The 19,542-nt window shown below is 46.9% G+C and overlaps 1 protein-coding gene across 1 annotated transcript in view; it reads left to right on the forward strand.

Annotated features, from left to right (window-relative positions):
• Positions 1–19,542, forward strand: part of LOC119400039 (inactive rhomboid protein 1) — a 48,806-nt gene that overhangs the window by 8,206 nt on the left and 21,058 nt on the right. Inside the window, exons 2-7 of the mRNA XM_037666957.1 lie at positions 4,043–4,504; positions 7,304–7,424; positions 10,304–10,480; positions 11,611–11,748; positions 17,187–17,459; positions 19,127–19,266. Coding sequence (XP_037522885.1) covers positions 4,101–4,504; positions 7,304–7,424; positions 10,304–10,480; positions 11,611–11,748; positions 17,187–17,459; positions 19,127–19,266 — 1,253 coding nt within the window. The 5' untranslated portion in view covers positions 4,043–4,100. The remainder of the gene's footprint in view (positions 1–4,042; positions 4,505–7,303; positions 7,425–10,303; positions 10,481–11,610; positions 11,749–17,186; positions 17,460–19,126; positions 19,267–19,542) is intronic.

The following is a 19,542-nucleotide window of genomic DNA, read 5'->3' on the forward strand; positions in this document are numbered from 1 at the left end:
TGTCGGTACTGACTGATTCCGAAAAAGGGCACAGGCGGAAACAGGGTTAAAGTCTAGATGCAGTTGTCCCAGTTGCACTTGGACGTATCTATATATTGCTGTCACAGTACCTTCTTCCTTCATTAAAGGGCCCCTAAACAACCTCTGAAGATACAAAAAAAAAAAACGATCGTGTACTCTCAAGTCAAAACTCATCTTTTCGGTGCAATTCGTGACGCCAGCAGTCTGCTCACGTGACGTCAACAAGAAATAACCTCTCGATTGGTCCATGTACAAGGGGCATCAGTTGTGAATTGTATCCTACCCTGCTTTGATGTGCAGTTGCACGCCTGTTCCGCCTTGTCTCGCATGACTATCGTGTGCGGTCAACTGATTTACCTTGATTTTGTGTGTTTTCGACTGCACAAGCGGACAGCATGTAGCCGAAAGGTGCGAAATCCTGACAGTCTCGACGCTTAGCACTGACATTGTACATGTGTTGTACGAAGAAATAAGTGGCGAGGAGGAGACAGCGCCTGTAGGAAGGGCAGTAAAGGAGAGAAAGGTAACCACTCTCTCGTCTTTGAACTCGGACCGATTTAGGGGCCCTTTAAAGGTGCATACGCACGGATTGAAACGTGAAAATTTAGGGTTAAGTAGCGGACATGCTTTCGTTTCCAGTGTCTACAGTTCGTGTCACATCGGCGTAATTTTTACTCAAATGCTTGCATCAGAGCCAACGTCATCTTTAGCGGCCAGATTTGTAGCGACATGACCCGGTTATCACGAGCGATTGATCATAGCAGTTTTTCTACTAAAAGAACGATGTCACATTGCAATTTCTGAGTACTATACATTTAAGTTGCATCTTTAAGATGCAGATTTGTCTGATTTAAATTCATCATCGGCTTCGCATTGTCGGTATTCAAGTCAGGGTGCGTCAGGAGCCAGTTGAATGTATTTGTTCAATTTGAATTTAATGTTGGCTTCACATTGACAGTGTCCAATATGGGGTTTGGCAGGAACCTGTTCAATGTACTGTTACTTGCATTGCCGCTAAAGAGGCAGAATGATTTCTTTACGTTTGGTAGTTTTGGAGGATTGTTCTTGTATTTTTTTTTCGTGTGCTTACAACGCTTAGAATGATATGTCGATAACACTGAAAGAATGAACCAGTCAAAGGGACTGTTCATTCTTCCAGCATTATGTACCTGGCCCAGACTTTGACCTTATCGATTTGGTTGTAATATATGCTGTGCAAGAATTAGAAGCCAAGAAAGCCATAGGGATTATCGTTTGTAGTTTTTAATTGAAATGTAGTTACTACACGATAAAGGATAACGTAGGCAGCCGAAAGAACGAGTTGCTGCCGGTGGAGTAGCAGCACACAACCTCCGCACTCCAGAACGGTGATAACATTGAAAATGTCGTAGCCAAGGAGGCAGGTCATCAACACACACACCTTTGTTTCCTATCAGCTGCGTTGTGACAATGGACGGCTATCGGCGACACTTTGCCACACCGGCATACGACAAGTAGGACACTGTCTCTCTTGCATTCTCTCTTGTGAATCTGGCTTGAAACATACTGGTCTATTTCTGACATTTTTTGGGGGCTTTGGGCTTGCAACTTTGATAGATAAGCAGTTAGCCGGGTGAGTTAGTTGATTATTGCACATAGGTAGGTGCGCTTGACATACGTACACAAATGAAGGGTGAGACAAGGTAGTGCGTTTAATTGATTGATTGAATTCATCTCGATTTTTCATCTTGGTTTTGAATTTTTTGAATTCGTTGATTTTTGATGATTGATGAAATTTGCCTGAAAGATAAGAAGACAGTTCGCTGTGTTCAGGCTAGGATAATAATAATAATAGTTCTTTCTTGGCTTTTACGTGCCGAAAACACGATATGATTATGAGGCATGCCGTTGTGGAAGGCTGTGGAAATTTCGATCGCCCAGGGTTCTTCAACATGCATCTAAATCTAAGTACACGAGCTTCTCACATTTTGCCTCCGTTGAAATGTGACCGCTACAGCGGGGATCGAACCCACAGCAATCTTCATATTACAGGAGCACCAAAAATAAAAAAAATGGCAGCTTTAAGGTTCCTTCGTATTGTGTCACAATCTCTCGGCCATTTCGGAATGTAACAGGAAAGTTGTGCACACGATACACCTGTGGTTGCGCGTCAAATATTGCCCCGGCATGCGATCCGCCACTCTTCTTATCTGCGGCTTATCAGTGCGACTTCAAAGATTGCCACATGCTGGCTACACTGTCAGCGCTCTCGAAGGAGAGATGTGAACGGCACTGCCTTTTGTGGACAGGGAATTTCGTGAGCTCTTGAAACAGAACACCCAGATGTGAGCGTAGCATCATTTTCGTATGCCATTTTCGTATGTATCTCGTATGCATACGAAACCATTTTCGTACGCATCTTTCTTGTTGTAGTAGTAGTAGTAGTAGTAGTAGTAGTAGTAGTAGTAGTAGTAGTAGTAGTAGTAGTAGTAGTAGTAGCAGTAGTAGCAGCAACAGCAGCAGCAGTACTAGTAGTAGTAGTAGTAGTTGTAGTAAGACTAGAGGCAGTAGTACTAGCAACAATAGGAGTGGCAGTACTATTAGTAGTAATAGTAGAAGTGGCAGTATTAGCAGCACTAATAGTAGTAGTACTAGTTGCAGCAGCAGTACTAGTAGCAGTAGTGGTGGTGGTAGTAGTTGTAGTAGTAGTTGTAGTAGTAAGACTAGGGGCAGTAGTACTAGTAGCAATAGTAGCGGCAGTACTATTAGTAGTAAAGTAGCAGTAGCAGCATTAGCAGCACTAGTAGTAGTAGTAATAGTAGTAGTAGTAGTAGTAGTAGTAGTAGTAGTAGTAGTAGTAGTAGTGGTAGCAGTACTAGTAGTAGTATGACTTCTCTTGTGTATTTTGATATGAGTTATGCATTGACAGAGTCTTCAGATGAAATACGACACAACACAATCTGCGTACCTAATCACAAAAGATGCCATTTCAGTATTATACTGAAATGGCATCTTTTGTGATTAGGTACGCAGATTGTGTTGTGTTCTCCGTATTATTCTTGCTTTTCTGAACTCTAACAGCTGTGAATAAGCTATAAACTGAGTTTACTGTGACTACTCAACTGTCCTTTCCATTGTGCCAATGCCATCATGCCAGTTTCACTGTGTTGACATAAGACAGAAGCTTGAGCAATATGTTTACAACACAGAGAACTATGAGGGTGTAAGTCTGAAATTTGAAGAAAGCTATTTACGACGGCATTAAGCTAGTCTCAATTAACTGCTGCAGCAGTTGTACCTGTGAGAAATGAAGATGGATTATTAGTTTTTTTAAATTTTTAATTAAATTACGAGGTTTTCAGGTGACGAAAGCACGATAAGTGTATGAGGCACGCTGTAGTTGTGGACTTGGGGTGAATTTTGATTTCTTGGATTTTTTAGCATGCACCTATGGAAGTACACTGGCACTCTTGCATTTTGCTCTAATCTAAATGGGGCTGCCATCGGTCAGAACCAAACATAGATCCCGCATCCTTGATCCTAGCAGCGCAATACTTTACCTACTAAACTACTATAACGTACAGTACTATAATGTACTGTATTGGAAGCCATTGGAATGGACAAGTTAAGACTATGTAGCAACAGTGTCAATAGCTGGGCCAGTTGGTACATGATTGAATATGAAATACCAGCAAGGAAACAATGGAGGCAGAAAAAGAAGGCGACAGGACAAAGCTGCTGCGGTTGTTAGTCCAGCTTTGTCCTGTCGCCTTCTTTTTCTGCGTCCATTGTTTCCATGCTGGTATTTATTCTTCTGTCAAGACTACCTGGAATGCATTGTTTCATTTCTGCTTTTGCCAATTCATGTACCAATGTCAATGAGGCTTCAGTGTATGCACTTAGCGTAAGGCCTGTGCCATCTTTGCTTATTGGATAACCAGCAGTGCGAGATGTTCTTATCAAGTTATCACTTGTGAAAGAGTTCTAATTGTGCCCCTCTTCTTTTTCTCTCTCTCTCTCTCTCTCGCTTGTCGACCAATAGGAGGCCAGGAATCCGGGGTCACCATTGACGGCGCGGCGACTTGCGCGGTCCCCTTGACATGGAGTGCCCCCCGCGGGGCCTCCGGAGGGGCCGTCTCGTTCTAGGGGGCCGACCGCCGACGCTAGACCTCATCGAGAACCCGCTGTACGAGGCCGGAGGACAGCCTCCCGTGCCCGCGCCGCGTACCCTCCCGCCGGCGCGGACGCAGCAGCAGCAGAAGCAGCAACAACAGCAACATCAGCAACAGCAAAAGCAGCAACCACAGCCAAAGCTGACGCAGCAGACAGCAGCCATGCACCACACCTACCCACCACCATCGCAGCAACCGTACGGCGGCTCGCGAGGGTCGTCTGCGCAATCCTCGTTGTCGTCTGCTGTGGTGCCGACGGCCGTGGTGCCGGCAGACGACGACGTCGAAGTCCGACGGAGGCCCAAGCTGTCGCGGAGTGAGACCATCAAGAGGTGTGTTGGATGTTCGATCCAACCTTGTATCTTTTTGTACGAGACAAAAAGATACAAGGCTAGTGGTGCTTGTGGCCATTCCTTTTCGTTACTACGGGATGGTAATTTACTGCCGCAAGTTATACTTATCTTCGGTGTCTTCTTAAGGCTTCTACAGGTCTTTCTAGCATAACAAACAACTTCTGCAGATATGAGTAAATGTGTGATGTCCCAGGTTTTCCGGAATGTAAATTCACAGGTTATGCATAATCATTGCAAAAATGCGGGGTAGTTTCCTCACATCATTCCCTCCCTTCCCCCGTGGTGTGCACACTCGTTTTGCATTGTTGTCTTGTGCACTGTCTTAACCCTGTTACGGTGTTAAATGTTCCAGCCCGGTGACCCACACGTCCTCGCTTAACACTTTCCTGTCCGCAGGAAAATAAGCAGTTTTTGGGTGGTCTAGTAAACAATTTTTTTACTGCTACACCAAATGCTTCATATTATAATGTAGAGTATCAATTTGTAGCAGAAGGATTGTGCTTTCTAATGGTATTATTTGCAAGCAAACATTTATTAAGAATTTTTTGTAAAAAAATACTTAATGAAAATATTTGTAACAAAAACGAGAAAACGCCGTAAAAACATCGATGCTGCTTTGCACCAACGCAACCTAAAAAAAATTCCAAATATACATTTTAAAGAAGAAGGCTATATACAACATTACTGCAAATATGAACTTTCTATCTGTAAAAGGTAATTTTATACAAAACAAAAATGTTAGCCATGGTGGCTATCGTACCACCGCACAAAGCAGTTGCGTGATGTGGTGAAGCACAAGTGTGCGGAGAAAACGTTCGTTCTTTGTTAAACTTTCCGTTCTTGATAGCACAGTTTGCAGTTCCTGTATCTTTGTTTCCTGTATCTGGGGCTTGTGCTGTTGATCCTTAGAGGCACTTGTAGCGGGAACAGCCGCAGGAGCCTTTGGATGTTGTTGCTCATCAAGTTCCGGGGCTACTTGACGCACTTTCACCCATCCGTGCTAAAGTCTGATGAATCAAAGTCATCTCCCGAGTCTTCGCTGCTACCACCATCACAAAATTCTGATGCAGACTCATCGGAATCCGTTGAAATTCGCCGTTTCCGAAAGGCAGCTACGCGCGACGTCGACGCCATGTCGGAAACTACGAGCGCTCGTCAAGCGGCGCCATTAAAGGGCGCTTTAAAAATCCCCCCGCGGCGAAACAAGGAAACACAAAAGCGAAACTAGAAAAATAGTTATCCTTTTATGCGCTGGATAGCGCTAGCTGTCCGTAAGCGCTCCGAACGCTATACAATGTTTATTGAAACCATCAACAGCATACTGTTGATGAGTATAGGCGCGGACAGGAAAGTGTTAAAGGGGTGTCCTGAACCACCCCTCGTGCTTGGTAAAAAAAACAAAAAACACATGATGCGGAAAGCAGACGCTGATGTGAACAGCTCAGCCAAATCTTGCAGTCACGCGCAGCAAGCAGAGCTTAGAAGCAGGGCGCGAAGTTGCCACTTTCTCAAGCGCCCTCTCTTCACGAAAAGGCCCGTCCTCACTCTCTTCGGAGTCTGGCACCAGCTCTATTTCGTCATAGATAGAGCGGATTTGCTGCTATCAGCCGATAACTGGCATAAATCAAGAGCGACGTTTGGATCAGATGCGGCTCTTGCCATGGAATGCCTCCGCGTGCTGGCGCCGTGCTCTGTAGTGTGCCAAAATTACACAGTAGCAACACAGGAATCACAGGAATCAAAGCGGGAGTGAGTGCACACGTTTCACGATGGGCAGCGTGACATAGCTTCTTTCCCCTGTGTCATCCCTCCCCATGTAGCTTCCGGTGCACTCGTCAGGACGAAAGACGAGAAAAAGCACTTAAAGCGTGCAACAAATTCCTGTAAATCCGCTTGTACTTAAAGGGGTGGTGCCATCAAATTCCGAGGCTATAAGAAGCCTGTTGCGGGTTTCCTCTGTATGCAAGGACATTCCACACGAAGGGTCGGACACAGCAAACGTTTAGAATATATTTTAATTCACTTCCAAAGTGTACCTAAATGCCCATTCTCCCGATCGAAACCCATCGCTAGCGCGCCAACTCTGACGTAGATCTGTAGGATGGGCAACGAAAGTTGTAGTGACGTCACACCAGATCTGCTGTAGTAACGTGAGTGGCCTCCTGACCTCCGCCACTTCTGCAACGTACGTACCGGCTGTAGTGAACTAGAATATATTCCAATTCACTATAGTACCGGCAAAGCATCGGTTGCTACATCACTCGCCGAGTTTCGATAGCTTCCTGGCTAAGTGCGTCACAGCCTTGTGTGGTCACGTGACCACGCCTCCTACACTTCTACGTCACTGCCCAACCTCGGCGCCCAGAAACCAAAACCGAAAGTTGTCCACATCAAACAGCGATATTAAATTATTTAGCGAGAATACATGAATCTTGGTGCGTGCATCATGCTTCCTGGAGCTATAGTAAACGCTTACAGCAAGGAACGCGCAAGCCACAAATTTAGTGGCACCAACCCTTTAAAGGATTCGAAAAATTTTTGCGGTGATCGATTCGTGAGGCAATAAATCCGATCCCAATATCATTCAACGGTTACCCGGAAAAGTGCTTCAGGATGCGTTGAAGCATTGTTTTGTTTCCTGTTGTTTAACAGGCCGGTGCAGCTGCGACTGCCAATGGCGCCGCTGACTAGGGATCCGCCATGGCCCCTCTTTTTCTAGACCAGCGTTCTTACAATGTCTGTTAGTAAAGACTTTAATCGTCATTTCTACTTTTGCAGATACGTGAGGAAAAATACTGCTTCGTTTTTTGGTCTTGACGAGGAGTCTGCGCCCGAGAGCTGCCAACGATGGACGCTGCGGCGAAAGCGACTGCTGAGCAAGCGCTACGGCGAGATCAAGGCAAGTGTGCTCACGTAACTTTAGCACACAACTCTGGTTTTGATTAAGAATTGTAACCGGGGCATGTGTGACGAAGCTAGTGACAATGAAATAGTACGGATATCACATTTTGGACTTTTTTAGTGTATTGTACCAGCTCCAATGCCAGTTGAAGTCTAGCAGTTGTCCTGTGTGCACCTTTCTTCCTCCTTGTCTCGGTAGTAAAATATGTTCAAGTCAAAATGAACTAGCCTAACTTTTAGCATTAACTCTCAACACCAGTTTTGGCATACTCTTTCACGTCAGTTTCATGAAGTTTTTTTTCACGTAGTGTGCAATAAAATACGCTGTAGTTACTTTTGTGTGGAAAACAGCATTTCGTTTCAAAAGTCGGTGGAACCACCACACACTTTTGCCACAAGTCTGATAGCACACATCTCGAGACCGACGCCATGCTCAGAGATCGTCCCAGTTCAATATGCCTTGCAAACTGAATCTCGACAATTTGTAAATGGCAACGTGTGTGGCAGCGAGATTATTAACAGGGTAATTAGTAAATTTTATTAGTTAGGCAACACTATACCACCTAAATTACTTGTGCAAGTAATGTATATCGCTTTGAATACTTAAGTTCAGGGACTAGAATTTCGCTCTCTATAGCTGGCAATTAAAGAAAAAAATTTCTGGGTGGTCTAAAAACACCGCACTCATACAGTTGTAACAATGTATCTGACAGTGACAGCGGGTGATGCATGGTCCAACACTGCTTGAGTGCAATACAATCTTTCTTTTTTTCTGAATGAGAACAAATTATGCTTGCTTCCTCTCTTAAGATGGTGACAATCCGGCCAGCAAACATTCACCACTGTCGTATTTTTCAAATTTCCGGCACTGAAAAACCTGGCGTAAGGTGGGTATAGTACTCGCGAAATGAAACGCAAAAATTTAGGGGTAACTAATACACGTATTTTTGCTTGCAGCTCCTACAGCTCGCATCATATTAGCATAATTTTGACTCGAACACTTACATCAGAGCCAGCGTTGTCTTTAGCAGCCAGATTTGCAGCAACATGATGCGGTTATCATGAGCAGTTGCTCATAGCAGTCATTGTGCTCCTTAAAAATGATGTCGCATTTCAGTCTGTGAGTATTGTACAATTCAGGGTTCATTGCAACAGTGTAAATATAATAATAATAATAATAATAATAATAATAATAATAATAATAATAATAATAATAATAATAATAATAATAATAATAATAATAATAATAATAGTAATAATAATAATAATAATAACAATAATACTATACACAGTAGGCTGGCTTAGTGATGCAAACCATTATCTCGAAATCAGGAAGTGGCCTGGAATAAAAAAACGCTCTGAGGTTTGCCTACACATCTGTGTCTGATGCATTGCCATGCTCTGATGCAATGTTAAAGTTTTTTTTTTGCTTCTTTTTTCTTTTTGTGGTTTTTGATGCGCCATGTATGTAGGTCACGCACGCTCATACTTTATTTCCGGAAAGCTAGCACATGTGTCATTCTTACAGCTGCACAGTTGCTTTGCTGATGCAGCAGGCTCGCACGGGAGCTTTGAGCTACGTAAAATTGCCATTTATTCCTTTTCATAGTGTTTGCTCTCTCAATGAGCCAATTTCGGGTACCCGGTAAAGACTCGGTCGACTGTGTTGATTGCTGCTATTCAAGTGTGCCTTTCGTGGCATGCTGTGACACTTGCAAGTGATTTTCCAATGTCTCCGCTTTTGATTCGGTCTAACTGTTAATTTGAAGAAGTGTAGCTTTTGGTGTAGCATGACTATGCTTGTGAGGTTAAAGAAATACACGGTGCAACAGGTAAGGAATAATTTTTTTTCGTTGCTTGAAACCTACCGATTTGGAGGATTTGCTGCAAGGCACTTATAGTTAAGAGGTGAATACAGAATGGATATCAAATGCACACAGCCATGCCAGGTACTGGTGTTGTGGCATCAAGTTAACACATTTTTGTCATCATGTAATGGGCGTAGTTTCTTAGAGCGTTAGACTTCAAGTTGGCACCCCCTGAGCATATTTAATGACTTTGAGGAAATTTTTATTTGGTTTAAGATGAATAAACTCTACAATCAGAAAGTACACCAGTTTGGGTATCAACAAATATGCTGGATCCAAAATTTGTAACTTGTAGTCAAGCTGCATGTCACAGCACCTCAATGCTCAGCCTGATTTCCTGTGCACCAGTAATAGATTGGCTAAAGTGCGCAATATCTTTGTTACAGAGCTTTGCTTCTATGCTTCTGTGAAGTCTATTGAAGCAAAAATGTAAGCCTAGTTTTTTTGGAATTTTTCATTACATTGGGACATGATGGTATGTTCTGGTTGTCTTGCATTCTATTCTGGTGTAGGATGGTTTTGTCGACAGTAAGTCGTACTGTAATGTTTGTTGGTGGCAGCCATCGTGCATTTATGCATTTCTGATGTTTATTAAAATAGGCATCGCTACACTTTCGCTATAAAGTCCGAATCATTGGTTGCCTTGAGCTTACCGAAAGGGTGGAAGACCTTTTGCTACATGTTGCAGCATCGGCCACACCGTGAGTTGAGGGACGCAGTTGACTCTTGTGCAGCAAAGAGCAATTGAAGCAAACACACAAACTAGTAGGCATATGATGACCCAGTATGGCTTAAAGCGGACTTTAGGCTGTACGGGGATTTGGTTGGGGACTTGGTTGGTGACTTGGTTGGAGATGTGGTTGGAAATTTGTTGCAGCTGTACCTTAAGCGTTAGTACATTTGAAATGAGTATGTGTTTTTGAGGCTTTACTGTATGTTCTGAAAGACGGTGTGATAAAGATTTCGCTCTCCCTCTTCTTTTTTTTTTCTTTTGCGATGACTCTTACAGGAGCAGTACATGCGATCCAAGGACTGGCACCTGTCGCACCTACAACCTCTCCGCGCGGACGACACCCAGGATGCGGTTGTGCGGAGGACCGTCTCTGCGAGGGAGACCGCGGCCGAGCCGTTCCACCGCGACCCGGTCTACAAGATGACCTGGGATGGCCTCTCCTTCCTCACGACGGTGAGGGAAACAATGTTTCGGGAAATTGAAACTCAGAGGGACGTGCATTTGCTGCGGGCTAACGGGATTTGGTTTTAGAATCCGTCTTAGGTTTAGTGAGTTTGAAACGAGTTGAAAGTTTGTCATCTAGCGGTGTCGCTGATTGGCGAAAGAGACTGCTTGAGTGTTCCTAGATGACTCGTGGATGATGTGCTGCCAAAGCTATTCAGTGATCGACGAAGAAGGGAATTGCAGTGAAACACCCTTAGCAATGAGGTCAGAAAACATTAAAATAATAAATCCCAAATACTTTTGAAAACTGAATCGCTTGGGTTCTTACTCATTCATGGTAATTGTGCAGCAAGCCTTTATAGTGACTTGTTTTTCTTTCGTTTATAGTGACTTGTTTTTGCGAAGCAGCAGCTCAAATAGAGATGCAGAACATTAAAAAAATTGCGCGATGAAGACACGGACAGAAGACAAGTTCAAACACAGCGCAAACTTTCAACTGGATTTATTGTGCCACTGGATCTGCTTATATAGTGGCACAATAAATCCATTTGAAAGTTTGCGCTGTGTTTGTACTTGTCTTATGTCCGTGTCTTTGTCGCGCAATTTCTTTGATGTCATGGATCACCAACTAGCCCAAAATGCTGCTCTCATTTAAGAGATGCAGACTTGCGATGGGTAGAAAGAGGTTGATTCATTGGTGCGCCACAGTTCGTTCGACATCTGGCACCTTGATTTCAAGGCGCTAGCTACGTAATTGCATAACAGTTAAACACTCAAACACCTAGTTGACAAAACTGGTGGCAAATGATGAGATGGTACTTGTACCGCCCTCTCATGGTAGCGCAAAGCACTTCATGCAATGGCTCTGAAGCGTACGCACAACTGCTTTCTTGCCTCTCGTTTCCTGCTACACCCATAAGTCGTGATATGTATATTGAAGGTGAATCACTGTTAATTAAATGATCTCCTAATAAAAACTGTCCAACAGAAAGTGTGAGCTCGGAGCAAACTTTAAAGAAAGACAGTTTCTTGCTCTTCGTATCTGCCGTATACCTGCAAATTTCAGTGTTCCTGCGCTAGCTAGGTGTGTGGTGATTTGTGACGACGTTTGCAAAAACGGCTCAATTTCCGTTTACCAGGAGGTGCGGAAGCGGCTTTCGGGAAGTGCACAGCTGGCCAGGCGGGGTTCTCTCCGCCGCAGTTTCATGCCTTCAGCGGAAGACGTCAACGTCCCCGAAGCCGTGCCTGAAGGTAGCAGCCTCGGCAGCGTCTCCCAGGTTAGTGTCTTTATGCGTTCTTTACATGTAATAAGGTCTTTATGTGCAATGTACTCAAGCACGCATGGAATGGAACCACGCCAGGCATGGAGTGTCTGTGTTTGTTGCTTCATGTGCGTACACTATTGGAGACAGCAGTGTCTGTCAATAATACTTGAGCCTTGATATCATTACTATGCATGCAAGGAATTATCATTTGTAATGAAGTAAATGAAGTGCGTTATACAAGTAGACATTTATAACAAGTTTACAGATTTAACGAAGCTATTTTCATGTCAGATGGACTTTGTTGTATTGAGGTATAACTATTGATGGTACGCATTTAGCGTTGAGTCCGTGAGGCGTTTAATAAATAAATAGCACAGGTTCAGCGACCAGCAGTCCGAAACGGAGCAAGCACGAGCACCAACAACCGTCCTCGTCTTCGTCTTTCACTGGCGCCCCTGTTTGCGCCCTATCCATTCTACAAATCACTCCCCCGCAGAAAAGGAGCCATGCTGGCGACTTAAGGAACAGGGACGACTGGTGGGTCGTAATGCGGCTTCAGTCGGTCGACGTGAACAATCTCACGGCCACGGCAGCGCCGGTCTGCGGATGGTTGAACGGGCTCGACAACATAGTTGACGGGAGAGGCTTGACTTAGGACGCGGTAGGGGCCTTCATACTTCTGCAGTAGCTTTGTGGAAAGGCCAGGAGCAGAGGAGGGAACGCGAAGCCACACCAATGTTCCAGGCGAATATGACTGGGGAGGCAGGTTCGCATCATGGAGGTCCTTTTGGCGTGCTTGGTCTTGTGCGATTAAGGAACGTGCGAGCTGCCTGCATTCCTCGGCGTAGGTGGCGACTTCAGATAGAGTTGTGGACTCTGAAGCGTCCGGGCGGTACAGAAGAATGGTGTCCATAAATGAAGGTTCGCGGCCGTAAAGAAGAAAGAAGGGAGAAAATCCTGTCGTAGACTGAGTAGCGCTATTGTAAGCGTACGTAACAAAGGGTAGTATGCGGTCCCAGTTGGTGTGGTCAGCGGAGACGTACATGGACAGCATATCGCCTAGTGTGTGGTTAAAGCGCTCAGTCATTCCGTTGGTTTGTGGATGGTAGGCGCTGGTTGTCCGGTGCACAACGTTGCATTCACGGAGGAGGGCTTGTACGGCATCAGAGAGGAACGTGCGTCCGCGGTCGCTGAGTAGCTCGCGAGGCGCGCCGTGGCGAAGAACAAGTTGGTGAAGTATGAATAAGCCGACTTCACGTGATGTGGCCTCTGGCAGCGCGGCAGTCTCAGCATAGCGTGTCAGATGATCGATAGCGACGATCACCCAGCGGTTCCCGTCTGGCGTGTACGGAAGGGGGCCGTACAAATCAATTCCGATGCGATCAAAAGGCCGGGAGGGACAAGGCAACGGCTGGAGCGGTCCAGTGACTATACGTGGGGGGCTCTTCCGGCGCTGACACTTGGAGCATGAACTCACGTATTGGTGGACGAAGCGGTACATGCCACGCCAGTAGTACCGCAGCCGGAGGCGTGCATAGGTTTTGATTACACCAGCGTGGCCGCATTGGGGATCCGCGTGAAAGGAGGCACAGATATCGGCACGGAGGTGGCGAGGAATCACCAACAACCACTAGCGACCATCAGATAGATAGTTGCGGCGGTATAGGAGCCCATCGCGGATGGTGAAATGTCGAGCTGTGCGCCGCAGCGAGCGAGTGGCGGTACGTGGTGAGGGCTTAGATAGGAACTCCATTAAAGAGACTATCCAAGGATCCTGACGCTGCTCAAAAGGCATGTCAGCGTGTGTAAGGGCCGCAGAATCGTAGCTGGAAACAGACCCGTTGCCACAGTCATGGGGAAGGGGAGAGCGAGAAAGAGCGTCGGCATCTGAATGTCTACGGCCTGACCTGTAGACGACGCGGATGTCGTATTCTTGGAGACGTAATGCCCATCGAGCTAGACGACCAGATGGATCTTTCAGTGAAGATAACCAGCAGAGGGCGTGGTGATCAGTCACGACATCAAATGGGCGGCCATATACGTAAGGTATAAATTTTGTAATTGCCCAAACGATGGCTAAACATTCTTTCTCCGTGACCGAATAATTTTCTTCAGCTCTGGTGAGATTGCGACTTGCGTAAGAAACAACGTACTCGTCGAAGCCAGACTTGCGTTGAGCAAGAATAGCGCCAAGGCCGACTCCACTGGCGTCCGTGTGGATTTCGGTAGGGGCGTCTGGGTCAAAGTGACGGAGAATCAGTGGCGATGTCAGCAGACGACGTAATTTCGCGAATGCGGCGTCGCAAGCGGAAGACCATGCCATGACACCTTGGCTATCAGCAAGTAGGCGTGTTAAAGGGGCCATTATGGATGCGAAATCACGAACGAATCGCCGAAAATATGAGCAGAGGCCTATGAAGCTCCGGAGTTCTTTCAGGGTCGACGGCTTGGGAAACTCGGCGACAGCGCGGAGCTTTGCAGGGTCGGGTAGAATGCCATCCTTGCTGACAACATGTCCCAAGATGGTGAGCTTCCTGGCGGCGAAGTGACACTTCTTCATATTGAGTTGTAGACCAGCCTGTGTGAGGCATTCCAGGACACTTGCGAGGCGCAGAAGATGGGTGTCGAAGTCCTTTGAAAAAAATTGGAGGACCCTTAAGCTTCGCCTTTAAGAGTTGAACGCAATAGCGAAATCCGGCCCCTAGTGCGCACTTCAACCACTAAGTGCATACTTATTAATGTGTTTTGTTACACACACGTGCACGCACGCACACACACAAACACACACACACACACACACACACGCACGCACGCACGCACGCACACACACACACACACACACACACACACACACACACACACACACACACACACACGCGCGCGCGCGCGCGCGCGTATGGCACAGGTTTTCGATCTAAAGCAAGAGTCGCATGGCCTCTAAGATACACGCCGCGCGCTCGCCATCTCGGAGGTCATGAAGAGTCTCACAATGCCTCACAGATGGCAGCACATTATCTAGCGTTTGCTGTTTGCTTGTTGATATGTTTTCCGCTAGATGGACATAGTTGTCCATCTTTAGAGCTGTTTGAAAGTTTGTGTGTGTTTTTAGTGGCGATGGCTGCACTATCCCGGCCTTTTTCGACTTAGTTTGATGGTCTCCCAAATGCGCCTACAAATCGCCGAATGGGCTCGTTTTCGTCGTGACACCTGTCGAACAAAATGCGTTAAGGAGACTCCTTCCACTACATAGCATTTATGTAGTGTTTTTTTCCGAAGTAGCTGCAAGTAACCTCGTGGCTTCGTGGTAGGACACCTGCTTGCCACGCGAACGGCCTGGGTTCGATCCTCAATGAAACCGAAATTTTTATTCTTTATTTTATTTGCTGCTTTCTCGATTTTTCGCTCACGGTCGATTTTTCGCTCACAACCAACGGTGCCGACACCGACAACGGAATTTCTGCGACACGAGCTCTCTAACGCTATCGCGTTAAAACTACGACGTCGTCCAGATAACAAAGGCACGTGTTCCACTTGAGACCTCGAAGGATGTTGTCCATAAGACGCTCGAAGGTGGCGGGGGCGTTGCAAAGGCCAAACGGCATCACGTTGAACTCGTACAAGCCGTCAGGAGTTACGAACGCAGTTTTTGGGCGGTCAGCTTGATCCATAGGTACCTGCCAGTACCCCGATCGAAGGTCCAGTGAAGAAAAGAACTCCGCGCCTTGCAAACAGTCGAGCGCGTCATCGATTCTGGGGAGCGGATAGACATCTTTGCGTGTGATCTTGTTAAGGCGCCTATAATCAACACAGAATCGGATGCTACCGTCCTTCTTTTTCACAAGTACCACCGGGGAGGCCCAAGGACTGTGGGACGGCTGTATAACGCCACGACTAAGCATATCAGTCACCTGGTCATCAATAACTCGGCGTTCAGCGTGAGAGACCCGGTATGGACGCTGTCGCAGGGGTGCATGGCTGCCGGTGTCTATATGATGGACGATGGCAGACGTTCGACCCAAACTGGTTTGCTTGTAGTCGAAAGACGTCCGAAAGCGGTCGAGAAGCTTCAAGAGTTGGGTGCGTTGAGCAATAGGAAGGTCCGAATCAATTGATGGAAGGAAAGCGTCTAGGGAAGATGTGTTGGACGTGGTAACGAGATCAACGCTGGCGACCTGGAGGCTTGTTGTGCGATCGAGCAGTTGGCTAGCGCAAACAGAATCAATCTCCTCAAGACGCCCTATACATTCTCCGCGGAATACTGTGGCTGCGACCGAAAGCAGGTTCGTGACATAAATATTTGAGCAGGAGTCTTCGATCGTGACAAGAGCAAAGGGGAGAATGAAGTTCTTACGAGAAGTGAATGCTTCTGACGGTGTGAACATGGCGCTAGAGAAAGCATAGTCGCAGGAGATCGGTACCCGAACAGAAGACATAGGTGGGATGTCCGTGTCCGCGGCGACGACGACACGAGGAAAAGATGACTTGCCAGAATCGATGTCGGAGATCGCTGATAATTCTAGTTCGGCACGGGCACAGTCAACAATGGCATGATGTGTGGAAAGGAAGTCCCAGCCCAATATAACGTCGTGCGAGCAGTGTGGAAAGACGACGAATTCGACGACATACAAAACGTCCTGAATGAGTAGCCGAGCCGTGCACGTCACGGAAGGTTGTATGGGATGTGCGGTTGCCGTACGGAGAGAAAGACCAGAAAGCGGAATCGTAATTTTTTTTAACTTGCGGCACATTGCTTCGCTCAACACAGACACAGCAGCTCCCGTATCGACTAAGGCCTGCACGGCAACACCTTCAATGAAGACAGTTATTTCGTTAGCAGGTTGAGAACGAGGTCTTGTAAATTTCGACAGCGGCGCAGTTCTTGCCTCCGGAACTGCGATGGTCAGTTTTCCGTTTGGACGTTTCCATCACTATGAAGAAAGTTAGTGGCAAGTATGCCAAGTCTGCAGCAAGCCATGGAAAGAAAAATAGTAGGTGTAACCTTAAGAGTCAAGAAGAGTGCAGAACAGGTCAGGGAACAAACGGGTGTTAAGGAAGTCTCAGTCGATATCAAGAAGAAGAAATGGGCATGGGCAGGGCATGTAGCACGAATGCAAGATAGCCACTGGTCATTAAGAGACTGGATTCCAAGAGAACGCAAGCCCGTGAGAGGGAGGCAGAAAGTCATGTGGGCAGATGAGGTTAAGAAGTTTGCGGGGATAACTTGGCTGCAGCAAGTACAGGATTGGGTCGATTGGCGAAACGTGGGAGATGCCCTTATCCTGAAGTGGGCGTAGTCAGGCTGATGAAGATAATGATGCCAGGACTCAGCAACACTTGTTTTGTCGCTTATGCTACCCAAATGTTAGTTCTCCTTTCACAGTAGAAGCTCTTAACTCGAAGCACTTGTCAACAGGTTTGGCCTAAACGAGTTTTCCACACCCTCCTTGCAGATGCCCGCCGCCTCCGACGTGCTGGTGGACGACGTGTTCTTCGACAACACGCCGAGCGCCACGCCATCGGTCCTGGCGGCAGCGGCGGCACCCGTCTGGCCGACGCCTCGCACCCCCCTGGAGCCGGCTCCGCATCCGGCGATCCACCGAACAACTGTGACGCCGGTGCAGGGCCAGCGGAAGGAGTCAACAAGGTGGAAGAGGCCTGCCTCAGTGCACGAGGACGTCACGGATGGCCGCCTCTCCGTCGGCATGAACCGCATCGGTGATAAGGTACGGCCCGCATGGGTCGGCGGAAAAAGTGGAGCTCGGACTCGCTCAAGGAATGTACATTGCACTTAAGCTCACTCGGACTCGGACTCACTAAAATTTTTCTCAAATGGACTCTCTAAAACTCAGTCTCTCTCTGATATTTTCATCAACTGGACTCGCTCGGACTCAGACTCACTAAAATTTTTCTCAAGTGGACTCACTCAGACTCAAACTCACCAAAATATCACACAGCTGGACTTACTCAGGCTAGGGGCTCGATCTGAGTCTCAGAGAGTCGACTCATGAGTGCGTTAGCCGCCCTGATGACCCGTTCTCTGCTGCTGTTCCTTATATAGAGGGTGACGTTAAGAAAGCTGGAGGGGCTTCGCTCACTGTCCACATTTGCAACTGAGAAATCATGTGTCACACATGAGAGAAAGCTACTGGTAATAAGTGTGCGTCCTTTAACCGGATGTAATGTTAGGTCTCCTGCTTTTATGTTGCAAAGGTTAATGTAATTATTGCATGGAAGTCGTCGCAAATCTGAACCTGTTTGTGAATGAACAAGTCCTCGCTCCACTCCGCTGGTGCTCATGACTAAAACGTTGTATAGCGCATACTATAATTGCAAGGTTGAACAACTATTGTGCAATTTCGAGTAACCTTGAATTTCAAAGTTGGAGCTATAACAGGCAAAGTATAGTTTTTTGTAGAGGGCATCAGAGATCAAAAAACAAGTTTGCTGTAAAACATTTGAAGTCGTTTGAATTTCCATGACTGCACTTTTTGCATAGCCTCTGCAGCATTGCCTTTCTTGTATGGAACTTAAAACAGTCCATCATGAGCGCACTCATCTATCATGCTTCCATTATGATCGCATCACATTGTCGTCACGTTTCCAGCATGTTTCCGGGATGATTCCATCATGAAGGGTAGGGTAGATATCCGTGTGGCCAACCACGATCGTCCCTTCTACGTGCTGCATCAAAGTTATTCATTCGCACTGTTTGACCATACCTGGTGCTTGCATCATTAAAGGGGCCCTGCAACACTTTTTCGGCACGGTCAGAAAACGCCGTCGATCGGTAGTCGAGGCTCCTGAGAACAGGCGAGCCAAACATTACAGCGCAGCACGCGGCCTGGAATTTACAACTAATTCTCAAAGTCAGCTAGAAATCGCTCCCTCTTCTCTTGAACAAATGATGCCATATACCCAAATGACCGTGCCGTAAACCTAAAATCCACAGCCATTGGCTGATTTGAGCATCGTGAGCTGCATAGTTACCGTGGCCACCGCGAGATGCCGCCACGTGCCCCCGCACGCAGTCGCAATCACAGTGAAAGCAACCTGCACCTTTGTAGAAGAAAAAGAACAGAAAGTGCTCAAGGCCATGACGTGCGCTGACGAAGAGATGCATCTTCTTGCCCCTTTGTCATCCCTCTCTCACCTGCGTAGCTTTCAGTGCGCTTGCTGGTACGAAAGGAGAGAGAAGGCGCTTAAAGCGTGAGGCAACAAGCTCCTTTAATGAAGCCATTGGACGTTTACTTGGAAAAGTGTTGCAGGGCCCTTTTAAACCTTGTGCGACACCATCATCAAAACGTCGCCGCGTTCCTACAACGTCGCTGCTGTTGCGTTCTTACAACGTTGCTGATGTCGCGTTCGTACAACGTCTCTGTTGTCGCCCCAGGTGCTCGACTGGTGCCTGGAGAACTCCAACCGGCGCCAGTACGGGATGGGCCTGGTGGGCAGGATGCTGCAGAGGAGCTTCCGGCGCGACCGCATCACGCACGACGTGCGCCAGCAGCTGGACGACATCGAGGACCACAGGTGGGGTTTTCTCTCTCGCTTTCCATGGAGGCATGCTGTTGAGCTTGTTTCATTATCGCTTCATCGTTTCATTATTTATTGATGCAATGGGGGCGCCCGTACCCAGCACTTCCCGCAGGCTGTAATATGCCCCTTCCTGATGTGCTCGCTTATGGTGTGATTGCGTGCGGAGGAAGAAAATAAAGTGGGAGTTATGCCACACAGCCTGCCTTGGCATGTGAACACCCCGTGAAGTTCCTTTTTCTTACGGCATAAAGACGAAGCGTATTGACCGAG

The sequence above is a fragment of the Rhipicephalus sanguineus genome, chromosome 7 (genome assembly GCF_013339695.2).
Source record: "Rhipicephalus sanguineus isolate Rsan-2018 chromosome 7, BIME_Rsan_1.4, whole genome shotgun sequence".
NCBI classification, from domain to species: domain Eukaryota; kingdom Metazoa; phylum Arthropoda; class Arachnida; order Ixodida; family Ixodidae; genus Rhipicephalus; species Rhipicephalus sanguineus.